The sequence below is a fragment of the Bubalus kerabau genome, chromosome 1, assembly GCF_029407905.1.
Source record: "Bubalus kerabau isolate K-KA32 ecotype Philippines breed swamp buffalo chromosome 1, PCC_UOA_SB_1v2, whole genome shotgun sequence".
NCBI lineage: Eukaryota > Metazoa > Chordata > Mammalia > Artiodactyla > Bovidae > Bubalus > Bubalus kerabau.
The window spans coordinates 65,190,157-65,212,481 of record NC_073624.1 but is presented as its reverse complement, the minus strand read 5'-3'; the positions used below and the strand labels follow the sequence as shown (position 1 = coordinate 65,212,481).

General features: G+C 42.2%; 1 protein-coding gene across 1 annotated transcript in view; it reads right to left on the bottom strand.

The window, feature by feature from the left end:
* Positions 1–15,363: 15,363 nt before the first annotated feature.
* RPS26 (ribosomal protein S26) overlaps positions 15,364–22,325 on the bottom strand; it is an 83,149-nt gene continuing 76,187 nt past the window's right edge. The window contains exons 2-5 of the mRNA XM_055577490.1: positions 17,539–17,565; positions 17,096–17,273; positions 16,166–16,296; positions 15,364–15,468 (exon numbers count right to left, since the gene is read on the bottom strand). Coding sequence (XP_055433465.1) covers positions 15,433–15,468; positions 16,166–16,296; positions 17,096–17,273; positions 17,539–17,541 — 348 coding nt within the window. The 5' untranslated portion in view covers positions 17,542–17,565 and the 3' untranslated portion in view covers positions 15,364–15,432. The remainder of the gene's footprint in view (positions 15,469–16,165; positions 16,297–17,095; positions 17,274–17,538; positions 17,566–22,325) is intronic.

Here is a 22,325-nt window from a genome sequence, read left to right as displayed (position 1 = left end):
AGTGGATTCTCCATGAGCCTCTAGAAGGAACTCAGCTCTACTGCTGTCTTTTTTTTTTTTTTCCCTTTTTTATGGTCGCATCACGAAGCTTGTGGGATCTTAGATCTCTGACCAGGAGTCAAACCTGGGCTCCTGACAGTGAAAGTCTGGAATCCTAACTACTGGACCACCATGGAATTCCACTTTTACATATTTTTAATCAATTTTTTATTAAAGTATAATTGATTTACAATATTGCATTAGTTTTTGCTGTACAGCAAAGTGAATCTGTAATACATATATCCACTCTTTTTTAGAGTCTTTTTCCATATAGGCCATTGTACAGTATTGAGTAGAATTCCCTGTGCTATACAGTAGGTCCTTATTAGTTATCTATTTTACGTATAGTAGTGTGTATGTGTCAATCCCAGTCTCCCAATTTATCCCTCCTCCTCCATTCTCCCCAGTAACCGTAAGCTTGTGTTTTACATCTGTGACTGCATTTCTGCTTTGTTAATAGGTTCATTTGTATCATTTCTTTAGATTCCACATGTGAGCGATATTATTCTGCTGCTATCTTGATTTTAGCTCTGTATGACTCATTTCAGCCTTCTGACATTTAGAACTGTAAGATAATAAATCTATGCTGTTTTAAGCCATTGACTTTGTGGTAATTAGTTACAACCACCACGGGAACTAATACTACAGTCAACAACCTGAAGCCTTCCTATGTGACTTCAAACATTGTACCCACTACAATGTTGGTGAGAGGTGGTGATGGTTAGACCACAGCCTGGAGGCAACCACAGCAGTTTCTTGAAAATCCTTCTAGAACTGTTTCACGTACAAACACAGCAAGTGTATTTTAAAATTTTTTTTGCAAATTTGTTTTTGTTGATTTTTTTGGCTGCACTGGGTCTTCATTGCTGTGAGAGTGCTTTCTCCAGTTGCAGCAAGTGGGCGTTATTCTCTAGTTGTGGTGCAGGAACTTCTCATTGTTGGGGAGGGAGGGCTTCTCTTGTTGCAGGGCTCAGGCTCTAGAGCAGGCAGACTCAATAGTTGTTCACAGGTTTAGTTGCCCCGTGACATGTGAAATCTTCCTAGAGCAGGGATTGAACTCATGTCCCTTGCATTGGCAGGTGGATTCTTAACCACTGAAAGTGAAAGTTGCTTAGTCGTGTCCAGCTGTTTGCGACCCCATGGACTATACAGCCCATGGAATTCTCCAGGCCAGAATACTGGAGTGGGTAGCCTTTCCCTTCTCCAGGGGTTCTTCCCAACCCAGGGATTGAACCCAGGTCTCCTGCATTGCAGGCAGATTCTTTACCAGCTGAGCCACCAGGGAAGCCCTTAACCACTGAACCAACATGGCAGTCCCATTTTTTTTTTTTTAATGACAATTTAAAAAGGTTAGTAGGAATGCATCCTTCTTATAGAAGGAGGGTGTGTTGTGTTTATACTGAAATGATCTTCTCTATATAAAATTGTCCCTAGAGGAGAGAGGGGCAATTTACTTCTTCAGCCCTGATCCTGTGCTGATTAAACAATCCTGTTTTTTACTTTGGTCTCCTGAGTTAACCCACTTGCCTGGAGGGACTGACTCACAGAAGTAACTGATGTTGATTCTTTTGTTAGGGATAGGTGTTATTAGAAATACATACATAGATTGGCACCTTCATTTTAGGAGACAGCTGAACAAAGAATAAATCTGGGCCTTTTTATTGTGTTTAATAATTAGAAAAAAAGAGAGCAGGAGTAAGCAGAAAACCATGCCCTTCGTACAGAAGGTGAGGTCCGTTTGGACTATGCCGAGTTGGAAGGCAACAGCACTAGGGGCTGGTGGCACCCAGGCTGCAGGCCGCACCGATGGAGCAGGGAGGCCTGGAGGGAAAGACCTCAGAGGATTTGGGCAGCAGGATTCTAAGCTCCTGTCTTCAGTGGCCACTGTAGATGGATAACATAAGGGTCCTCAGCTTTTCTACATTCAGCTTTTAATGCCAGCATTTTTGCATCTTATATTTGCACTCTCAATCTCCTTCTTAACATCAGTAGAGGAATTATTCCCATCATGTGGTTACACGATGATGCTTCCTAGAAGCCAACAGTTTGGTTTCAGCAGTGTCACTTTCTTTACTTTTGGAGCTATTCTGCAATTATAGCACCTGTGAGGGGTGGATTGCTTTGTTTTTACTTTTTCTGAAATACTTTTCAAACTGTGCACCTGGGATCCCTAGAGGTAGTGCCCTCAAAGAGCTAACAATTGGCCTGGAAAGGGAGACAAACCATCAGTAACCTTACAGGGAGACCAACACTGGGGCAGGTGCAATGGGAGAACAGAACAGGAGCAGCCACCTCTTTGGAGGTGTCAGAGACGGCTTCTAAGAGTATGTGGTCTTGGCTGAGGGTCAAGGATGAGAAGGCATTAACCAGGAGTGCAACCTGAGGGACCACTTACTATGAAGCCTCAGTGATCAAGATAATGTGATATTGGAATAAAGAGAGACAAGCAGATCAATGGAACAGAAAAGAGTCCAGAAATAGTCCTCCAAATATACAGTCAAGTGATTTTTGAGAAAAGAGCAAAGGGAATTCAAGAAAGGGTAGTCTTTTCAATAAATAGCACTGGAAGACTTCCCTGGTGGCTCAGTGGTAAAGAATCCACCTACAAATGCGGGGGACACGGACGGGTTCGATATTTAGTCCAGGAAGGGCCCACGTGCCTTGGGGCAACTAAGCACACGCACCCCAATTTCTGAATCCTGTGAATCCTAGAGCCTGCACTCTGTAACAAGAGGAGCCACCACAGTGAGAAGTCTGAGCACCGCGACAAGGAGTAGTCCCCGATCACCACAACTAGAGAAAGTTCACACACAGCGTGGGAGACCAAGCGCTGCCGAAAAGAAAGAAATCAATTTAACATGGGTTTCCCTGGTGGCTCAGTGGTAAAGAATCTGCCTGCCAGTGCAGGAGACACAGGCTCAATCCTCTGGTCCAGAAAGATCCCACATGTCTTGGAACAACTAAGCCTGTATGCCACAACTATTGAGCCTGTGCTCTAGAGCCCAGGAACTGCAATTACTTTGTCCACACTGCCTTAACTACTGAAGCCCACAGCCTAGAGCTGGTGCTCCATGACAAGAGAAGTCACTGCAATGAGAAGGCTGCATCACAATGAAGACCCATCAAAGCCAAAAATAAATATATAAAATTATTAATTAAATAAATAAAAACAAAGTACTGGAACAATGGAATATCATTAAGCAAAAAAAAAAAAATTTCAATATTTACCTCATACTGAATACAAAAATTAATTTAAATGCATCACAAGGACTTCCCTGGTGGTCCAGTGGTTAAGACTCGACTCAGTGCTTCCACTGTCGGGGGCATGGGTTCAATCCCTAGGCAGGGAACTAAAGATCCCGCATCCCACATTCCACAGGGTATGGCCAAAATTTTTTAAATAATTAATTAAATGCATCACAAACCTGATGTAAAACCTACATGTACAAAGCTTTCAGGAGAAAAGCTTTGTGACACGAGTAAGGAAAATATCTTAGTTTCAATACCAAAAGCAGGATCCATAAAAGAAAACAAACTTGATTAACAAAATTAATGACCTCTGCTTTCAGAAGACACTGTTCAAACAATGAAAGGGTAAGTGGAAGGAAAAATATACACATTGTATATTTGATAAATGATTTGCATTCAGAATAAGGGACTTGAAAAACTCAGTAATAAAAAAAAAAACAAGCAATCTGTGATATAAAATATCAAATTATTACATTATGCATTAAGAACTAATATCGTATTGTAGGTCAATTATACTTTAAAAACAAAGAAAAAAACTCAGAAAAAGATTAGATTTGTGTTACCAGCATGGGGGGGTGGGAGGAATTGGAGAAAGCGGGTAAAAAGTTACAAATTTCAAGTTATAAGATAAATAAGTACTAGAAATGTAGTATACAGTATGTACCTCTATAGTTTTTTGTAATTCATTCATTCATTCATTTACCTATCTATTTTTGGCTGCCCTGGGTCTTCATTGTGGGCTCAGGCTCTTCATTGCTGCTCTAGGGCTTTTTCTAGTTCAGGTGCATGGGCTTCTCATTTCCGTGGTTTCTCTTGTTGCCCAGCACAGCTTTTAGGCCTGAGGGCTCAGTAGTTGTGGCTCTCCGGGTTAGTTACTCTGGGGCACATGGGATCTTATTTCCTGGACCAGAGATGGAATGTTCCTCCCCTCCCTTGGCAGGCCAATTCTTAACTGCTGACCACCAGCAAGTCCCATCTAGAGTTTTTAATTGAGTGAACCAATACATTTCCTTTATTACAGAAAACAACTAAAAAAGTTAAGAGTAAATCCTAAGAGTTCTCATCACAAGGAAAAAACATTTTTTTCTTTTATTTTGTATGTTTATGAGATGATACATGGTCACTAAACTGACACATGTAAGTCAAATCTTTATGTTGTACACTTTTAACTTATACAGTGCTGTATGCCAATTATATTTCAATAAAACTGGAAAAAAAAAACAAGCAGCCTAATTTTAAAAATAGGAGAAAAAGATTCGAAAAGACATTTCACTAAGGAAGCTGTATATCTGTGGACTTCCCTGGCAGTCCAGGAATAAGACTCTTAACTTCCACTACAAGCAGCACATTTTGATCCCTGCTCAGGGAACTAAGATCCTGAATGCTGTGTGGCAGAGAAAAAAAAAAGATATATATCTGGCAAATAAGCACATGAAAAGATTCCAGACGTCATTAGTTATTATGGAAAAACAAAAAAGTCTTTATGGAAAAACAGATTAAAACTACAATGAGACATCATTAAACATCTGTTAGAATTTCTAAAATTAAAAAGACAGACAAGTGTTGAAGAGAATGTCAGGAAACGGGGACTCTCATACACTGCTGGTAGGAATGTAAAATGATACAATCACTTTTGGAAAACAATTTGGCAGTTTTTTAAAAAGTTAAGTATATACCTACAGTGTGACTCATCCAGTGCTTCCATTCCTAGGCATTCATACCGAGAAATAAAAACATATGTCTACACAAGCTGTACATAAATGTTTGTAACAGCTTTATTTATAATAGCCAAGATTAGAAACACACACAAATGCCCATCAGCAGGTGAATGGATAAACAAACTGGGATATTTATAAAATGAAATCCTACTCAGGAATAAAAATGAAACAACTACTGATATATGCAATAGTGAAGAATCTCAAAATAATTGAGTGAAAAAAAAAGCCAAGGCAAAGAAGTATCTACTGTAGGATTTCATTGATATAAAATTCTAAAGAATGCAAACCAATATACAGTGACAAAAAGCAGATTAGTGATTGTCTGGGTATGGGACTGGGAGTTACAGGATAGTGAGATTACAAAGGAGGAAGAAACTTTTGGGGTGACCTATATGTTCATTATCCTGAGTGTTGTGATGGTTTCATAGGAACACATGTCAAAATTTTTCAAATAGTACACTTTAAATATCTACAATTTATTGTATATCAATTACCTTCAATAAAGCTTTTTTTTGGCCATGCCTCCTGCCTTGCAGGATTTTAGTTCCCAGACCAGGGATTGAACTTGTGGCCCCTGTAGGGGAACCACTGGACTGTCAGGGAAGTTCCTAATAAAGCTATTTTTTAAATTGAGTTTTTTGGGCTTCCTTGGCGGCTCAGTGGTAAAGAATCTGCCTGCCAATGCCAGGTATACAGGTTCAATCCCTGGTTCTGGGAAGATCCCACATGCCTCAGAACAACTAAGCCCTTGCACCACAATTATTAAGCCTGTGCTCCAGAGCCTGGAAGCTGCAACAAGAGAAACCATGGCAACAAGGAGCCCCCACACCACAACTAGATAGTAGCCCCGACCTCCGAACCTAGAGAAAAGCCTGTGGAGCAATGAAGAACTAGCACAGCCAAAAATACATAAATAAATACATAAAGTTGTTTCTTTTAAAGTTGACTCAAAAAATAAATAAATAAAATCTGAGTGTGTAAAACATGCAAAGCTGAAGCCTGGGCCAGGAATATTAGGTACCACCATTTGTAATGCTACATTACCTAGCAGGTTTTATGCAAAGTCCCTTACATATATTATTTTATTCTCAAAACAGTCCCGTGGAATAACTACTACTACCATTTTTATTTTTTATTTATTTTTAAAAATTTTGTTGGAGTATAGTTTCTCTACAGTGTTGAGTCAGTTTCTCCTGTGCATACAGTCAGTCGTATCCGGCTCTTTTGCAACCCCAAGGACGATAGCTTGCCAGGCTCTCCTGTCCATGGGATTTTCCAGGCAAGAATACTGAAGTGGGTTGCCATGCCCTCCTCCAGAGCTTCTACTGCACAGCAAAGTGAATCAGCTGTACATAAACATATGTCCCTCTTTTTTGGATTGCCTTCCCATTTAGGTCACCACAGAGCATTGACTAGAGTTTCCTGTGCTATACAGCTACTACTGTTTTTAAATGAATATATGGAGGTTCAGGGGCTTCCCTGGTGGCTCCGTGGGTAAAGAATCCACCTGCGATGCAGGAGACAAAGCATTTGTCTGGGTGCCTGTAGACAGGTGAGCTGGGACTCAGTGCCCCACTGCATATGGGGCTTGTGAGCCATAATGTCTGCCAGGAGCCATTGTACCAGGACTCATTGTACCGCGGCCCTCATCCTTGTTCATGTGCAGTGAGGTCACCATAAGGAGCCTAGGACTCCAGGTCACCCTTCAGGCATCTCCCAGGTTCAAATGCCCATGCAGTCATTTCTGATCCCATTTTTTTTCTCCATCTGCTGAAACATTTTCATGGCCCTCTAGACCTCAGGGTTCATTATCAGTAAAAACCCCCAACTTTAACACTGCCTTCACCATCTGCTCTAAAGGAAACCTGGTTCTCCCAAAAGGACCCTTGACCAGTAATGGAAACTCTCTGCTTCCTGCCCCCACAGCCCCAACTGCAGGATCTTTTTACGTATTTATTTATTCAACTGTGCCAGGTCTCAGTTGTGGCGTGAGGGATCTTCGATCTTTGTTGCAGCATGAGAGATTCTTAGTTGCGGCACATGGGATCTAGTTAACTGTGGCTGTTGTTGTTTGGTCGCTATGTCCCCTCCAATTCTTTTGAGACCCCATGGGCTGTAACCTGCCAGGCTCCTCTGCCCGTGGAATTCTCCAGGCAAGAATACTGGGAGTGGGTTACCATTTCCTTCTCCAGGGGATCTTCCCAACCGGGGGATCAAACCCACGTCTCCTCTTTGGCAGGTGGATTCTTTACTGCTGAGCCACAATCCAGCCTCCTGCATTGGGAACATGGAGTCTTAGCCGCTGGACAACCAGGGAAGTCCCAGCTTGCACAATCTTAATTCCCTGACTAGGTTTGATTTCCTTGCAGTGCAATGGACTCTCAAGAATCTTCTCCAACATCACAGTTCAAAAGCATCATTTCAGAGAGTGGGATGTGGCATTCTACTGGTTAGGACTCAGCACTTTCACTGCTGAGGGTTCAATGCCTAGTCAGGGACAAAAACAGATCAATATTTTCCATATGTTTTATTTATTGCTGTGCTGCACAGCTTGCAGGATCTTAATTCCCTGACAAGGGAGGGAACCCATTCCCCTGCAGTGAAAGTGCAGAGCCCTAACCACTGGACCACCAGGGAAGTCCCAATTTTCTTCTCTTGCAGAATATAGTGTGCCACCATGTGTCTGGGCTTCCCAGGTGGCTTTTGGTAAAAACCACCTGCCAATGAAGGAGACACAGAGGGGAGTTTGATCCCTGGGTCAGGCAGATCCCCTGGAGGAGGAAATGGCAACCCACTCTAGTATTCTTGCCTGGAGAATCCCATGGACAAAGGAGCCTGGAGGGATGCAGTCCATAGGGTCGAAAAGAGTCTGACATGACTGAGCAACTGAGCACACTCACACAATGTGTAAAATATATATGTATTTGCTTGTGTGCTGCATGCTAAGTCACTTTAGGCACACCTGACTCTATGATCCTATGGATTGTAGCCCGCCAGGTTCCTCTGTCCATGAGATTCTCCAGGCAAGAATCCGGGTTGCCAGGTCTTCCTTCAGGGGATCTTCCCAATCCAGGGATCAAACCTGCGTCTCTTGCATCTCCTGCTTTGGCAGGCAGGTTCTTTACTGCTGGCGCCACTTGGGAAGCCCTGTATTTGCTTGTAGTATATATATTTATTCAGGAAACTAGTTATAAAAGTTTATCTCCTGTATAGCTGGGGGGATTTAAGTTATTTTCACCCTGTATGCTTTTGCACTTTTTGAATTCCTTACTTTCTGCATTATAACTAGTTGTGAAGGGGGATCAAGCCACTTCCCCCATACCATATCTTTTGAATTTGCCCTTTTGCTCAAGACTCTGAGTCTCTCAGTCACTCTTGTTTTTCCCAATCAGTTCCTTTTTGGCCTTCCTTTTCTCTCGGTTGATCTTGGACTCCTCCATCCACCAATCAGCCATGACTGAAAGAGCACCATGATTTCCATGTTTATATTCTCAAACCAGAGCAAACCAATCATGCTTAGTCTTCTTCTTTCTCTAGAACAATTCTTTAATATTTTTCAAAGTGTGGTCTGCAGACCAATTGTGTCAGAATTTTGGGGGGATGCTGTTAAATTGCAGATTTCCAGACCAAATCCCAGGCACTTTGAATCATGCTGTGCATTGTATTTAAATGGTAGGGGTGATTCTACAAGGGAAATTATTTCATTAACCCCTGACTTTTCCGTTGGTCAAGCATATGTATTCATCCACCAATGTTGAGCTCCTGCTGTATGTCAGGCAATATAACTGACCATCTAGACATGCCCCTGACCTTGTGAAGCACTTCCCAGGGACATTCTTGGGATGCTACCAGTTTTTTGTACCATTTTGGTGATAAAAAGTAGTGATGAACCCTTTTAAAAATTACTTATTTTTGGCTGCACTGTGTTGTGGTGCACAGCTCTTTGTTGCTGTGAGTTGCAGTGGGTTCTCTTGTTGTGGAGCACAGGCTCTAGGGCTCTCAGCCTCAGTATACAATACTGAGGCTTAGTTGCCCAGTGGCATGTGGGATCCTATTTCCCGGACCATGGATTGAACCCATGTTCCACATTGGCAGTCGGATTCTTGACCACTGGACCACCAGGGAAGTCCCCAGTGGACCCCAAATTTACACTGCAGAGTTTAAAAATTACTTTCTAAGAGTTGTTAGTTTTCCAGGAGGAATACTGATACAATTTTTTTCTTTGATATTAAACATATGACCAAATGGAAACAATAAAGCTTTTTGCAGCAAATAATAATAATAAACATATGTGAAAAGTGAGTCAATTTAAAGAAAATGACTGCATATGTACACCAGAAATAGCAAGAGGTACAAAAATGCCTGACGTTTGGGAGATACTCATCTGGCCTCCAGAGGTACCTATGATATAAGAAAAAGAATCAGAGGGACTTCCCTGTGGTCCAGTGGTTAAGACTCCGTGATTCCACTGCAGGGTGCACACAGGTATGGTCCCTTGTGGGGGAACTATTAATAAGATCCCACATGCTGTGCAGCATGGCCCAAAACCAACCAAGCAAAAGTATCAGAAAAAGGATAGCTGGGCATGAGGGGAGAGGGGATTGGATGAAGGTGGTCACAGGCACAAATTTCCAGTTATAAGATAGGTAAGTACTAGGGATGTAATGTACATGATAAATATAATTAACATCACTGTATGTTATATATGAAAGATGTTATAAGTAAATCCTAAGACTTCTCATCACAAGGAAAAAAAATATTTCTTTAATTTTGTATTTAAATGAGACAGTGTTCACTATTGTGGTAGTAATTTATGATTTATGTTAAGTCAAATCGTTATGCTACACATCTTAAACTTATACAGTGTTGTATGTTAATTATATTTCAATAAAACTGGAAGAAAAAAAAGAAAAAGAATAGCTAGTATTTTTTATGAACTGACTAGATCAGTCAGATCATGTCACTGCTCTGCTCAAAATTTTCCAATAGATTACTATCACATTTTTTGTGTGATATATTTTTGTAATAGCTTTATTGAGCTGTAATTCACATACCACACTAATTCACATCACCCACATAAAATGTGCAACTCAGTAGTTTTTAATAGCTTCACAGAACTGTGCAACTGTACTGCAATTTCAGAATATTTTCATTACCTCTAAAAGAAATCCCATACCATTTAACAACTGGTCCCCTTTCCCCCACCTTCCTATCCCTAATCTATTTTCTGTCTTTATAGATATATTTATACAATCAGCAGTTGATGGACATTTTTTCCTATTTTTCGGCTATCATGCTGTTCTGAACATTCATGTACAAGTCTTTGTGTGGATATGTATAAGTTTCATGTTCTTTTGGGTACATGGAATGCTGGGTGATATGGTAACTCCCTGTTGAATTTTTTTAGGAAACTGCCAGATTGTTTTCCAAAGTGGTTACACCATTTTACATTTTTATCAGAAGTGTGTAAAGGTTCATTTCACCACACTATCACCAGCACTTTATTATTATTATTATAGCTGTCTTAGTAGTGTGAAGTGATATCTCATTGTTTACTATCAGACTTTGAGTAGAGTCCAGAGTCTGCCAGGGCCTAAAAGGCCCCATGTGATCTGGACATGTCTTTTATTATATTTTTTAGTATCTATCTGCTGGCTGCTTTGGGTCATTGTTGCAGCATGCAATATCTTCATTGTGGCATGTGGACTGCAGAGCACTTGGGCTCAGAAGTTGTAGCTTTGGGGTTTAGTTGCCCCTCGGCACTGCCCATGGGACCTTAGTTCCTGGATCAGAAATTGAACTTGTGTCTCCTGCACTGTAAGGTGGATTCTTAACCACTGGACCACCAGGGAAGTCCTCTGGACCTGTCTTCTCTAACTTTGTGTACCAGTTACACAATCCCTTGTTTGCAACTGAAAAAACAAAACAGCTCTAAAACTCAAGATTTTTTGAACTCATGGCAGCACAACCTGACATGAAATATAGTCTTCCTTTTTTCTACTTAACATGACCATTTTTGTATTTTACTGCAGAAACCCTCGGAGAAGGCAATGGCACCCCACTCCAGTACTCTTGCCTGGAAAATCCCATGGACGGAGGAGCCTGGTAGGCTGCAGTCCATGGGGTCACTAAGAGTCGGACATGACTGAGAGACTTCACTTTCACTTTTCACTTTCATGCATTGGAGAAGGAAATGGCAACCCACTCCAGTGTTCTTGCCTGGAGAATCCCAGGGACGGGGGAGCCTGGTGGGCTGCTGTCTATGGGGTCGCACAGAGTCGGACACGACTGAAGTGACTTAAGCAGTTAATTAAAAATTAGTTGTAGCTAGTTTGGCACCCCACTCCAGTACTCTTGCCTGGAAAATCCCATGGACGGAGGAGCCTGGGGGCTACAGTCCATGGGGTTGCAGAGTTGGACACGACTGAGCGACTAACACTTTCATGTCACTTTGAGAATGTTATCTATTAAATAGTATATGGTCTGTATTACCGTTCTAAAATCAAAAAGTAATTCCAAAGCACGTAAGTTTCCAAGGATTTCAAATAAAGGATTTTAGACCTGAACCACTTTCCCCCAGGCCACTGGAATTCAGCCACTGACTGCTTTGCTTTTTGTGACATGCCAGGTGCTAATAAAGGTCCATCTAGTCAAAGCTATGGTTTTTCCAGTAGTCATGTATGGATGTGAGAGTTGGACCATAAAGAAAACTGAGCGCTGAAGAACTGATGCTTTTGAACTGTGGTGTTGGAGAGAACTCTTGAGTGTCCCTTGGACTGCAAGATCAAACCTGTCAATCCTAAAGGAAATCAGTCCTGAATATTCATTGGAAGGACTGATGCTGAAGCTGAAGTTCTAATACTTTGGCCACCTGATGCGAAGAGCTGACTCATTGGAAAAGACCCTGATGCTGGGAAATGAAGGTGGGAGAAAATTACGACAGAGGATGAGATGGTTAGCCTGCATCACCGACTCGATGGACATGAGTTTGAGCAAGCTCCAGGAGTTGGTGATGGACAGGGAAGCCTGGTGCCCTGCATTCCATGGGGTTGCAAAGGTCAGACACGGCTGAGTGACTGAACTGAACCAAGGGATACTCTTGCCTCAGGGCATTTGTAGTTATTATCTCTGTTGGAGAGCTATTTCTCCATTTATGTAAATGGCTTCTCTTTCACATTTTCCTAATTGTTTTCTATCAATCTTACTAGACCATCTTTTATAAAACTGTAGCCCTTCCTCAGGCCTAACCACCCTCTCACACTCCTCCCCAAATAAAATGTAATGCTCTGAGACCAGGGTCTTGGTCACCACTTATGTCTTTAGCACTTAGAAATGTTGGCACATAGTAGGTTTTCAATATTTCTTGAACAAAAGATCGTTTTGTATCACTTAAGCCACATCAAAATACTGATATAGGAATGACTTTCCTAAAGATTAGAAAATTGAAGACAGAGGTTAGGTAACTCACCCACTGTGGTGTTGGAGAAGACTCGAGAGTCCCTTGGATTGCAAGATCCCCAGTCCATCCTAAAGGAGATCAGTCCTGGGTGTTCATTGGGAGGACTGATATTGAAGCTGAAACTCCAATACTTTGGCCACCTCATGCGAAGAGTTGACTCATTGGAAAAGACCCTAATGCTGGGAAGGATTGGGGGCAGGAGAAGGGGTGGGAAAGGATGAGATGGCTGGATGACATCACCGACTTGATGGACATAGGTTTGGGTAGACTCCGGAGTTGGTGATGGACAGGGAGGCCTGGAGTGCTGCAGTTCATGGGGTCAGAGTCAGACACGACTGAGCAACTGAACTGAACTTACCTAAGGTCGCATAGTTCCAAGTATGAGGTGAGATTTACATTTAGAAGTCAGCTCTCTTAAATCAACTAGCATTTTGTGTATTTATTTAGCTGTGCCAGGTCTTAACTACACACACAGGATCGTTTTAGTTGCAACTTTCAAACTCTTAGCAGCCGCATGTGGAATCTAGTTCCCTGACCAGGGATTGAACCCAGGCCCCCTGCATTGGGAGCAGTCTTAGCCACTGATCACGAGACAGTCAGATGCTTGTTTTAATAGAGAACTTGGACTCAAAGTACCCATACATGCTAAGTTATGGAGAGATAGGCAAACAAATATGAAAAGCCAGGAATTGAGGTTGAAGGAAAGGATGGTCCAGGACCTCAATGAAACCTGGTTACCACAGGGAATTGACTTGAAATCCAGTAACCTCACAGGTGGACATTGGACCAATGACTGAAGAGCCCTGAAGCTTCTACCTGGCTTGAATACTCTTCACCAGAAATGTTAGAGGTGAGGCGGTGAGACTGCAATTCTCCCGCTTCTAATAGTCCATTAAAACAAGCTGGGGGTGAGGGGTAAGAGGTAAGGGCTTAAAGATCTGTATCATCTTTTTTTGTGACTAACTGGCTCAGAGGGTAAAGTGCCTGCCTGCAATGCGGGAGACCCGGGTTCGATCCCTGGGTCGGGAAGTTCCCCTGAAGGAAATGGCAACCCACTCCAGTACTCTTGCCTGGAGAATCCCATGGACGGCAGAGCCTGGTGGGCTACAGTCCATGGGGTCGCCAAGAGTCGGACTCGACTGAGCGAGCTCACTTCACTTCACTAAAATTATCAGCCCACAAGAGCTTAAGAACAGACCACTGATCTTACAGTGCAAACATTTGAAAATGACCTGTGGGCCACTTCTGATTTAAGTGGCAGTCTTTCCTAAGACAAATTATGGATGTCTATATAGGGCTTAAACTTTTAACAGGTGGAACATTAGATATCCTGATTGCCCATTAGACACAACTTCGCAACTGGTGGTAGATTGGGAGGTGGGGTGGGGCTATTTTAAAGCCTGAAGCATGTGGAGTCCTTCTGAGTTTTTTTCTGGCAGTCAAAAGTCAGAGATTATCTTCTAGTAGACAGCTACACCAATTCTTAGCCTTCAGGCTCTTGAATCCTTGGAGATAGGATTGTACTTTGCACATTAATCCATTTTTAAACCCATGGGAGAGCCAAGGATAGGCTGTGCCTACCTATAAACATTTCAAGAGATATCTCACAGCAATTATATGGTCCAGATTTACTACTTGAACCTGGTTTTATTGAGCAAACTGGGATTTGGGACCACCAGGTTTACCATTTGTTTTCACCATGAACAGGACTTTCTTCTATCCAATGTTTTATCATTGGTGTTAATGGGGTCATAAATGTAGAGGAATGAAGGAGCACAGATATTGGGGGGAGTCTCCCGAAAGGATGGAAACCCACACCTACAGTGTTCTAACAAATCCAGGACTTGCCACAGCTGTTTCAGCACATGCATAAGTATGCAGACCATAAGCAAGACAGATCAACAATTTCCAACTGGGTTTCTTTAGTTAAAGGTTCTCCCATTAATAGGACCACCATTATGCTCCAAAACAATCCACCCCTTCTTTGCTGTCATATCCTTTGAATACAAACCTTTGTGAAAACTTGTTTCCCAGAACAATGTGTACTTTAATCAAAACTTCCAAGCTACTAGTTTAGCTTAAGGTAAAAAAATCATATAACCTAACCAGCAAAGTCCTTAGCACACATTTACATATAATTTTTTCAAATATACATGTACATTTGACCCTTGAACAAAGCATTGGTTAGGGGCACCATCTCTTCAAAAATCTGTATAATTTTAGAGTTAGCCTTTTGTATCTGTCTGTACTTTCACACTTGAGGATTCAACGACTGTGGATGGTGTAGTATGTATTTACTGAAAACAAAACCACCCCCGCCCCCTGAGGTTAAACCCATGTTGTTAAAGGGTCAACTGTGTATTGCTAGCTGGGAACCCTCTAATTTCTGAATTCTGAAACAAATGAGCCATTGTCACACAGACTACAGCCTTTTCCCAGACTTTTTGCACAAACTCCCCTCTTACGGGCCTTCCACAAATTTCTACAAATGCCTGCCATTCAGGGCATTGTCACCTCACAGAGCAACGTACCACAGAAAGATGAAGGCTGGGTGATTAGCTTAGCAGCAGATCAAGGTAGGCAGGTAAACTTGACCTGAGGTTAAGGACCTGAATACAGATCCCCTTATGCTATTCAAGTTGTGGACTTTTATTAAAGTCTTCATGTTGCCAAAAGAGGAATGCACACCTTAGTCTAAATGACTTCCTGATGCACTCCTCACTCTGCTAGTTTCCTCCCCATTTTTAAGACACCAACTTAAGCCGTTTGCCAAGCTGAATTAATCAAACACAGATGCCCTAATTCCTTGCCCCCATCCCTAAGCTATGCAAACTGGGGAGACCAAATGTACACAACCCCCACTTCATCTGACAACATATATTCAACATGCAACATAAAAGTATAATTTCCATTTTATTGTCTTTTCAGAGAAACCAATATTTCTTCAGTCTTTAAGGACTTGGATCCTTACATGGGCTTTGGTGGAGGACGTGGGGCAGCACCCTGAAAGACAAAGTGAAAGAATTAAAAAACCATCCATGAAAGCGTCCCCTCTCAAAAAACCCGACCACTACCTTCCCATCACTAACAGTGTATTCTTTGGTCCATAAAGGCATGGATAGATGTGGAAGGAGACGACACTACTCAATCTGAAACAGACTAACTTGAAAGCAAATGTTTCAGGTGTGGGTCTTACCAGACTTAGTTGACCCCACCCATAGGCAGAGATCTTAATTTGATTTTCCTTGTCCTCATTTATCTTTCCTCTATTACCCCAACAAAACAGATCTTCATGACCCAGATACTAAATCCCAGATCTGGTTTTGCTCAATAAAACGAGATTCAAGTAGTAAATCCAGACCATGTAACTGCTGTGGGATGTCTCCTGAGATGTTTATAGGTAGGCATAGCCTATCCTTGGCTCTCCCATGGGTTTAAAAATGGATTAATGTGCAAAGTACAATCCTATCTCCAAGGATTCAAGAGCCTGAAGGCTAAGAATTGGTGTAGCTGTCTATTAGAAGATAATCTCTGACTTTTGACTGCCAGAAAAAACTCACAAAAGGACTTTCTACATGCTTTTCAAATGTGGTATTGGAGAAGTCTCGCTGCAGTCCATGGAGTCGCAAAGAGTCAGACACGACTGAGTGACTAAACTGAACCACCCCTCTGATTTCCATATCTCTTTTAAGGTACTCACCGCAGGTCTAAATCGGGGTGGAGGTGTTCGGTCCTTACGGGCTTCCCGAGAGCGATTCCTGACTACCTTGCTGTGAATGGCACAACTCACGCAGTAATGTAGTTTCACATACAGCTTGGGAAGTACATAAGCTAAGAAACAAAAATAATTAGAGCTGTGATATTAGATACAGTACCCACCTTGCCCTGTTCTTCCTTGTTCCTTCTAACCCTCAAAAATAAACTCACTTAGAAGTCAGGCATACCTACAAGACTTCACTCCCAAAGCCAACTGTTTGGTTTATACCTAAACACAGGCACAGAGTTCACAAATAAATGATCCCCTACCAGCCCATCCTGTCACCATAGGGACTAAATCCACACCAGATGCAATAGGATGGAATGCAGTTCCTTCAGTAATTGCACCAGCCCTAATGCCTACTTCTGTCCCCATTCCCAATTACCTAAGAAATCTAACAAGTCTTAAAAAAAGAAAATGACAAGAAGACACCATATCGCTCTAAAAATCACCCTTGTCAACCCAACTAGACTCCTTCCAGTCTTAAAAAAACTCCTTTCCACAAGTTTGCCAACTCAAATGTCTGCCACCAATTCAGAACATTTTTTTACATTTACCACGTTTACAGCCAGTGCTCCCCAAGTTTTGATACAGGATAAGCACTGAAAGTCCTTCCAGAATCTCATCCCCTACAGAGGCAGTTACAAAGTAAGACTCAAAGACTGTGCAAGACCACAAAAAAAACTCTCTCTGTCCAGACAGGGCTCAAAACGGCACACAACGCAGCAAAACCATTCTCCTCTACCGACAACAACCGTAACAGTGCAAGAAAAGTGCTGGGGATGCTCCAAAGAACAGAGTCCACGGATGGGGTGGCGGCGGGAGGTGGTTTTAGATATCACGATACTCGCACATTTCGAGCTGCGGACTCACCATCGAAAACACTCGCTTCAGAAATGTCCCTGACGGCTGCGGCCTCTACGATGTTCCGTATGACGAACTTCTTAATGGCCTTATCCTTGGGCACACATCGGGCACAGTTGGTGCAGCGAATAGGCTGCACATGGCCGCGGCCCTTTTTGGCACGACCGTTGTTCCTTCTTTTCTTGGTCTGTGTCAGGATGAAGATTCCATTAAGAAGAAGCAACTTACCCGGCCTTAGCCCCCATCGGGCCACATTCCTTGCCAGCCACCCCCAAAAAAGCGCGACTCAGATCTCCAGTCCCTCCGCAGATCCCTCCAAGCCGGGAAGAAACATACCCTCTTTCCTTTCTTCCACCGCTGTCCAGGCTTTCAACCCTCCCCGCAATCTCAGAATCGGCTCCTCTCAGTCTCCACCCGGCCCCGTACTATATTCCCCACGCGTTAGCACTCACCATCTTGGAAACGCCGAGGCGAGAGAGGATCCGGCTACGGGGCCGGCTCTCTTATATAGAGTGAGATCCCTCCGCTCGCGTCCCCTAGATGTCTCCAGGCCGCACGCCAAAATAGGAATCCACTTTACTCAAATTTTCTTTATTATTCAGTGTTCCTACTTAAATCTAGGGTAGGAAGGTGCTCCTCGAGTTTATTTTCCGTTGCGCAAGGTGACTATGGGACTATTTAATCAACTGGCGGAAGAAAATTAGAGTTATATGTTTCCCAGCAACCCTTGCGACGCCCTGCTCCGGACGTAATTCTGGCCACTATAACTATCCGTTTTTGCGATGCTAGGCGCGGAAGTTGCCCCACGCAGAACGCAAGTTACAATACCTATTAAGCGGCCGGAGGGGAAGAGATGCATGGTGGGAGTTGTAGTGTGAGGTTGGCAGGCCATGGGCTCCAAGCGCTTAGACCGAAGTCTGCACCACACCACTGGGAGACGCTGTTTCTCTGACGTTCCAGTTGGTGCAGGATTGAGAAACCCAAGGTGGGGCGTGGTGGGAGGGGAATAAAACATTTTAATTCCTCCTTCCAGTACAACATCCACTCAAGGGACATGAGTCTGAACGAACTCTGGGAGATAGTGAAGGACAGGGAAGCCTGGCGTGGTGCAGTACATGGGGTCACAAAGAGTCAGTACATGGGGACACAACTGAGCAATTGAACAACCACCGACCAATGAATATGGAGGAAAACTTACTGATGCGTTGATGCTAGGGCTGTTTCTCACTTTAAAAAAATTTCTGGAACCTGCTAGCACAATGCTAGGTGCTGTAGTAACCATTGTGTAAATATTAACTCATTTAAACCTCAACAAGCCTATAACCTATAAAGTAGGTTATGTTACTATCCTTAATTTACAGATTGAAGAACCATGTAGACAGGTTGAAATTGAAATTGGCCAAAGTCACATCGTGCTAATAAGAGGTGTTCTGGCTTCACTATACTATGCTGCCTCTTACCTAACAAACAAATGGATGCAGAAATAGCCTGGACTAGTGACTTAAGACGATTTGACTCTGAATGTGAGTAGAAATATATTTTACATTGGTACTCAGTATATATACAAATACACACACACAGAAGTGAAATACAAACTTCATGAAACCATGCCCTTACAACATAAGGTGCACTGTTATGCTTAAAAGAAAATATTAAAAGAAAATACTTTTAATAAATGTTGATCAATCCACACCAAGGTGATTGCACCACTCTCTGATGAATCTGACCCCCTTCTGAAAATACTTTGTCTTTTCCAAGTTCTCTAACAAGAGTGGCTATACATGGGTAGCCAACCACACAGTTCAGTTCAGTCGCTCAGTCATGTCTGATTCTTTGTGACCCCATGGACTGAAGCGTGGGAGGCCTCCCTGTCCATCATCAACTCCCAGAGTTTACTCAAACTCATGTCCATTGAGTCGGTGATGCCATCCAACCATCGCATCCTCTGTTGTCCCCTTCTCCTCCTTCCCTCAATCTTTCCCAGCATGCAGGTGTTTTCCAATGAGTCAGTTCTTCATCAGGTGGCCAAAGTATTGGAGTTTCAGCTTCAACATCAGTCCTTCCAATGAATATTCAGGACTGATTTCCTTTAGGATGGACTGGTCAGATCTCCTTGCAGTCCAAGGGACTCTCAAGAGTCTTCTCCAACACCACAGTTCAAAAGCATCAATTCTTCGGTCCTCAGCTTTCTTTATAGTTCAACTCTCACATCTGTACATGACTACTGGAAAAACCATAGCTTTGACTAGATGGACCTTTGTTGGCAAAGTAATGTCTCTGCTTTTTAATATGCTGTCTAGGTAGGTCATAGCTTTTCTTCCAAGGGGCAAGCATCTTTTAATTTCATGGCTGCAATCACCATCTGCAGTGATTTTGGAGCCCAAAAAAATAAAGTCTGTCACTGTTTCCACTGTATCCCCATCTATTTGCCATGAAGTGATGGGACCAGATGCCATGATCTTAGTTTTCTGAATGTTGAGTTTTAAGCCAACTTTTTCACTCTCCTCTTTCACTTTCATCAGGAGACTCTTTAGTTTTTCTTCACTTTCTGTCATAAGGGTGGTGTCATCTGCATATCTGAGGTTATTATATTTCTCCTGGCAATCTTGATTCCAGCTTGCGCTTCATCCAGCCCAGAATTTCACATGATATACTCTGTATATAAGCTAAATAAGCAGGGTGACAATATATAGCCTTGCTGTACTCCTTTCCCAATTTGGAACCAGTCTGTTCCATGTCCAGTTCTAACTGTTGCTTCCTGACCTGCATACAGATTTCTCAGGAGGCAGGTCAGGTGGTGTGGTATTCTCAGCTCTTTAAGAATTTTCCACAGTATGTGGTGATCCACACAGTCAAAGGCTTTGGCATAGTCAATAAAGCAGAAGTAGATGTTTTTCTGGCACTCTTGCTTTTTTGATGATCCAGCAGCGGATGTTAGCAATTTGATATCCGGTTCCTCTGCCTTTTCTAAATCCAGCTTGAACATCTGGAAGTTCTCGGTTCATGTACTGTTGAAGTCTTGATTGGAGAATTTTGAGCATTACTTTGCTAGCTTGTGAGATTAGTGTAATTGTGTGGTAGTTTGAACATTCTTTGGCATTGCCTTTCTTTGGGATTGGAATGAAAACTGACCTTTTCTGGTCCTGCGGCCACTGCTGAGTTTTCCAAATTTGCTGACCTATTGAGTGCAGCACTTTCACATTTGAAATAGCTCAACTGAAATTCCATCACTTCCACTAGCTTTGTTCATAGTGATGCTTCCTAAGGGCCACTTGACTTCGCATTCCAGGATGTCTGGCTCTAGGTGAGTGATCACACCATCGTCATTATCTGGGTCATGAAGATCTTTTTTGTATAGTTCTTCTGTGTGTTCTTGCCACCTCTTCTTAATATCTTCTGCTTCTGTTAGGTCCATACCATTTCTGTTCTTTATCGAGCCCATCTTTGCATGAAATGTTCCCTTGGTATTTCTAATTTTCTTGATGAGATCTCTAGTCTTTCCCATTCTATTGTTTTCTTCTATTTCTTTGCATTGATCACTGAGGAAGGCTTTCTTATCTCTCCTTGCTATTCTTTGGAACTCTGCATTCAAATGGATATATCTTTCCTTTCGCCTTTGCTTTTCGTGTCTCTTCTTTTCACAGCTATTTGTAAGGCCTCCTCAGACAGCCATTTTGCCTTTTTGCATTTTTTTTTCTTGGGGTACAATGTCACGAACTTCTGTCCATAGTTCTTCAGGCACTCTGTCTATCAGATCTAATCCCCTGAATCTATTTCTCACTTCTGCTGTATAATTGTAAGGGATTTGATTTAGGTCATACCTGAATGGTCTAGTGGTTTTCCCTACTTTCTTCAATTTCAATCTGAATTTGGCAATAAGGAGTTCATGATCTGAGCTACAGTCAGCCCTTGTTTTTGCTGACTGTATAGAGCTTTTCCATCTTTGGCTGCAAATAATATAATCAATCTGATTTTGGTATTGACCATCTCTTGATGTCTAATGTGTAGAGTCTTCTCTTGTGTTGTTGAAAGAGGGTGTTTGCTGTCACCAGTGCGTTCTCTTGGCAAAACTCTATTAGCCTTTGGCCTGCTTCATTCTCTACTCCAAGGCCAGATTTGCCTGTTACTCCAGGTATTTCTTGACTTCCTACTTTTGTATTCCAGTCCCCTATAATGAAAAGGACATCTTTTTAGGTATTGGTTCTAGAAGGTCTTGTAGGTCTGACAAAACGTGGTCCACTGGAGAAGGGAATGGCAAACCACTTCAGTATTCTTGCCTTGAGAACCCTGTGAACAGTATGAGAAGACAATAAGATAGGACACTGAAAGATGAACTCCCTAGGTTGGTAAGTGCCCAATATGCTACTGGAGATCAGTGGAGAAATAACTCCAGAAAGAATGAAGAGATGGAGCCAAAGCAAAACAACAACCAGTTGTGGATGTGACTGGTGATGGAAGTAAAGTCTGACTCTATAAAGAGCAATATTGCATAGGAACCTGGAATGTTAGGTCCATGAATCAAGGCAAATTGAAAGTGGTCAAACAGGAGATGGCAAGATTGAACATCGACATTTTAGGAATCAGCAAACTAAAATGGACTGGAATGGGTGAATTTAACTCAGACGACCATTATATCTACTACTGTGGACAAGAATATCTTAGAAGAAATGGAGTAGCCATCATAGTCAACAGGAGTCCAAAATGCCTTACTTGGATGCAATCTCAAAAATGACAGAATTATCTCTGTTCATTTCCAAGGCAAACCATTCAATATTACAGTAATCCAATTCTATGCCTCCACCAGTAATGCTGAAGAAGCTGAAGTTGAATGGTTCTTTGAAGACCTACAAGACCTTCTAGAACTAACCACACAGTTGTCTCCAAAATTGAAGAAACTTTGGTATCAATGTGACCTCCCAGCATTCAGATCCAAGATAGTACAGATGGAGATGGACCCTTCATTTGTGAGTCATTCAGGAGTCTAAACACACCAGATTCACTGTCCATCTAACAACCCATTATGGTTTCTGCTAATTTGTAACCCATGTAATTGGAGTTAAAATTTATTTCTTAACTTTTGTTTTGGCTTCAAAACAATTATGTTTGTGGTCTTTTCTAGTTTCAATTTGCTAGTTTCAATGGGATATAGAAAATGATAGACTCTAGATGGAAGTGTCTCCAGTTTTCACTTCAACATAGTCTCATGGAAAACACAAAGCAGACAATATTGTATGGAATG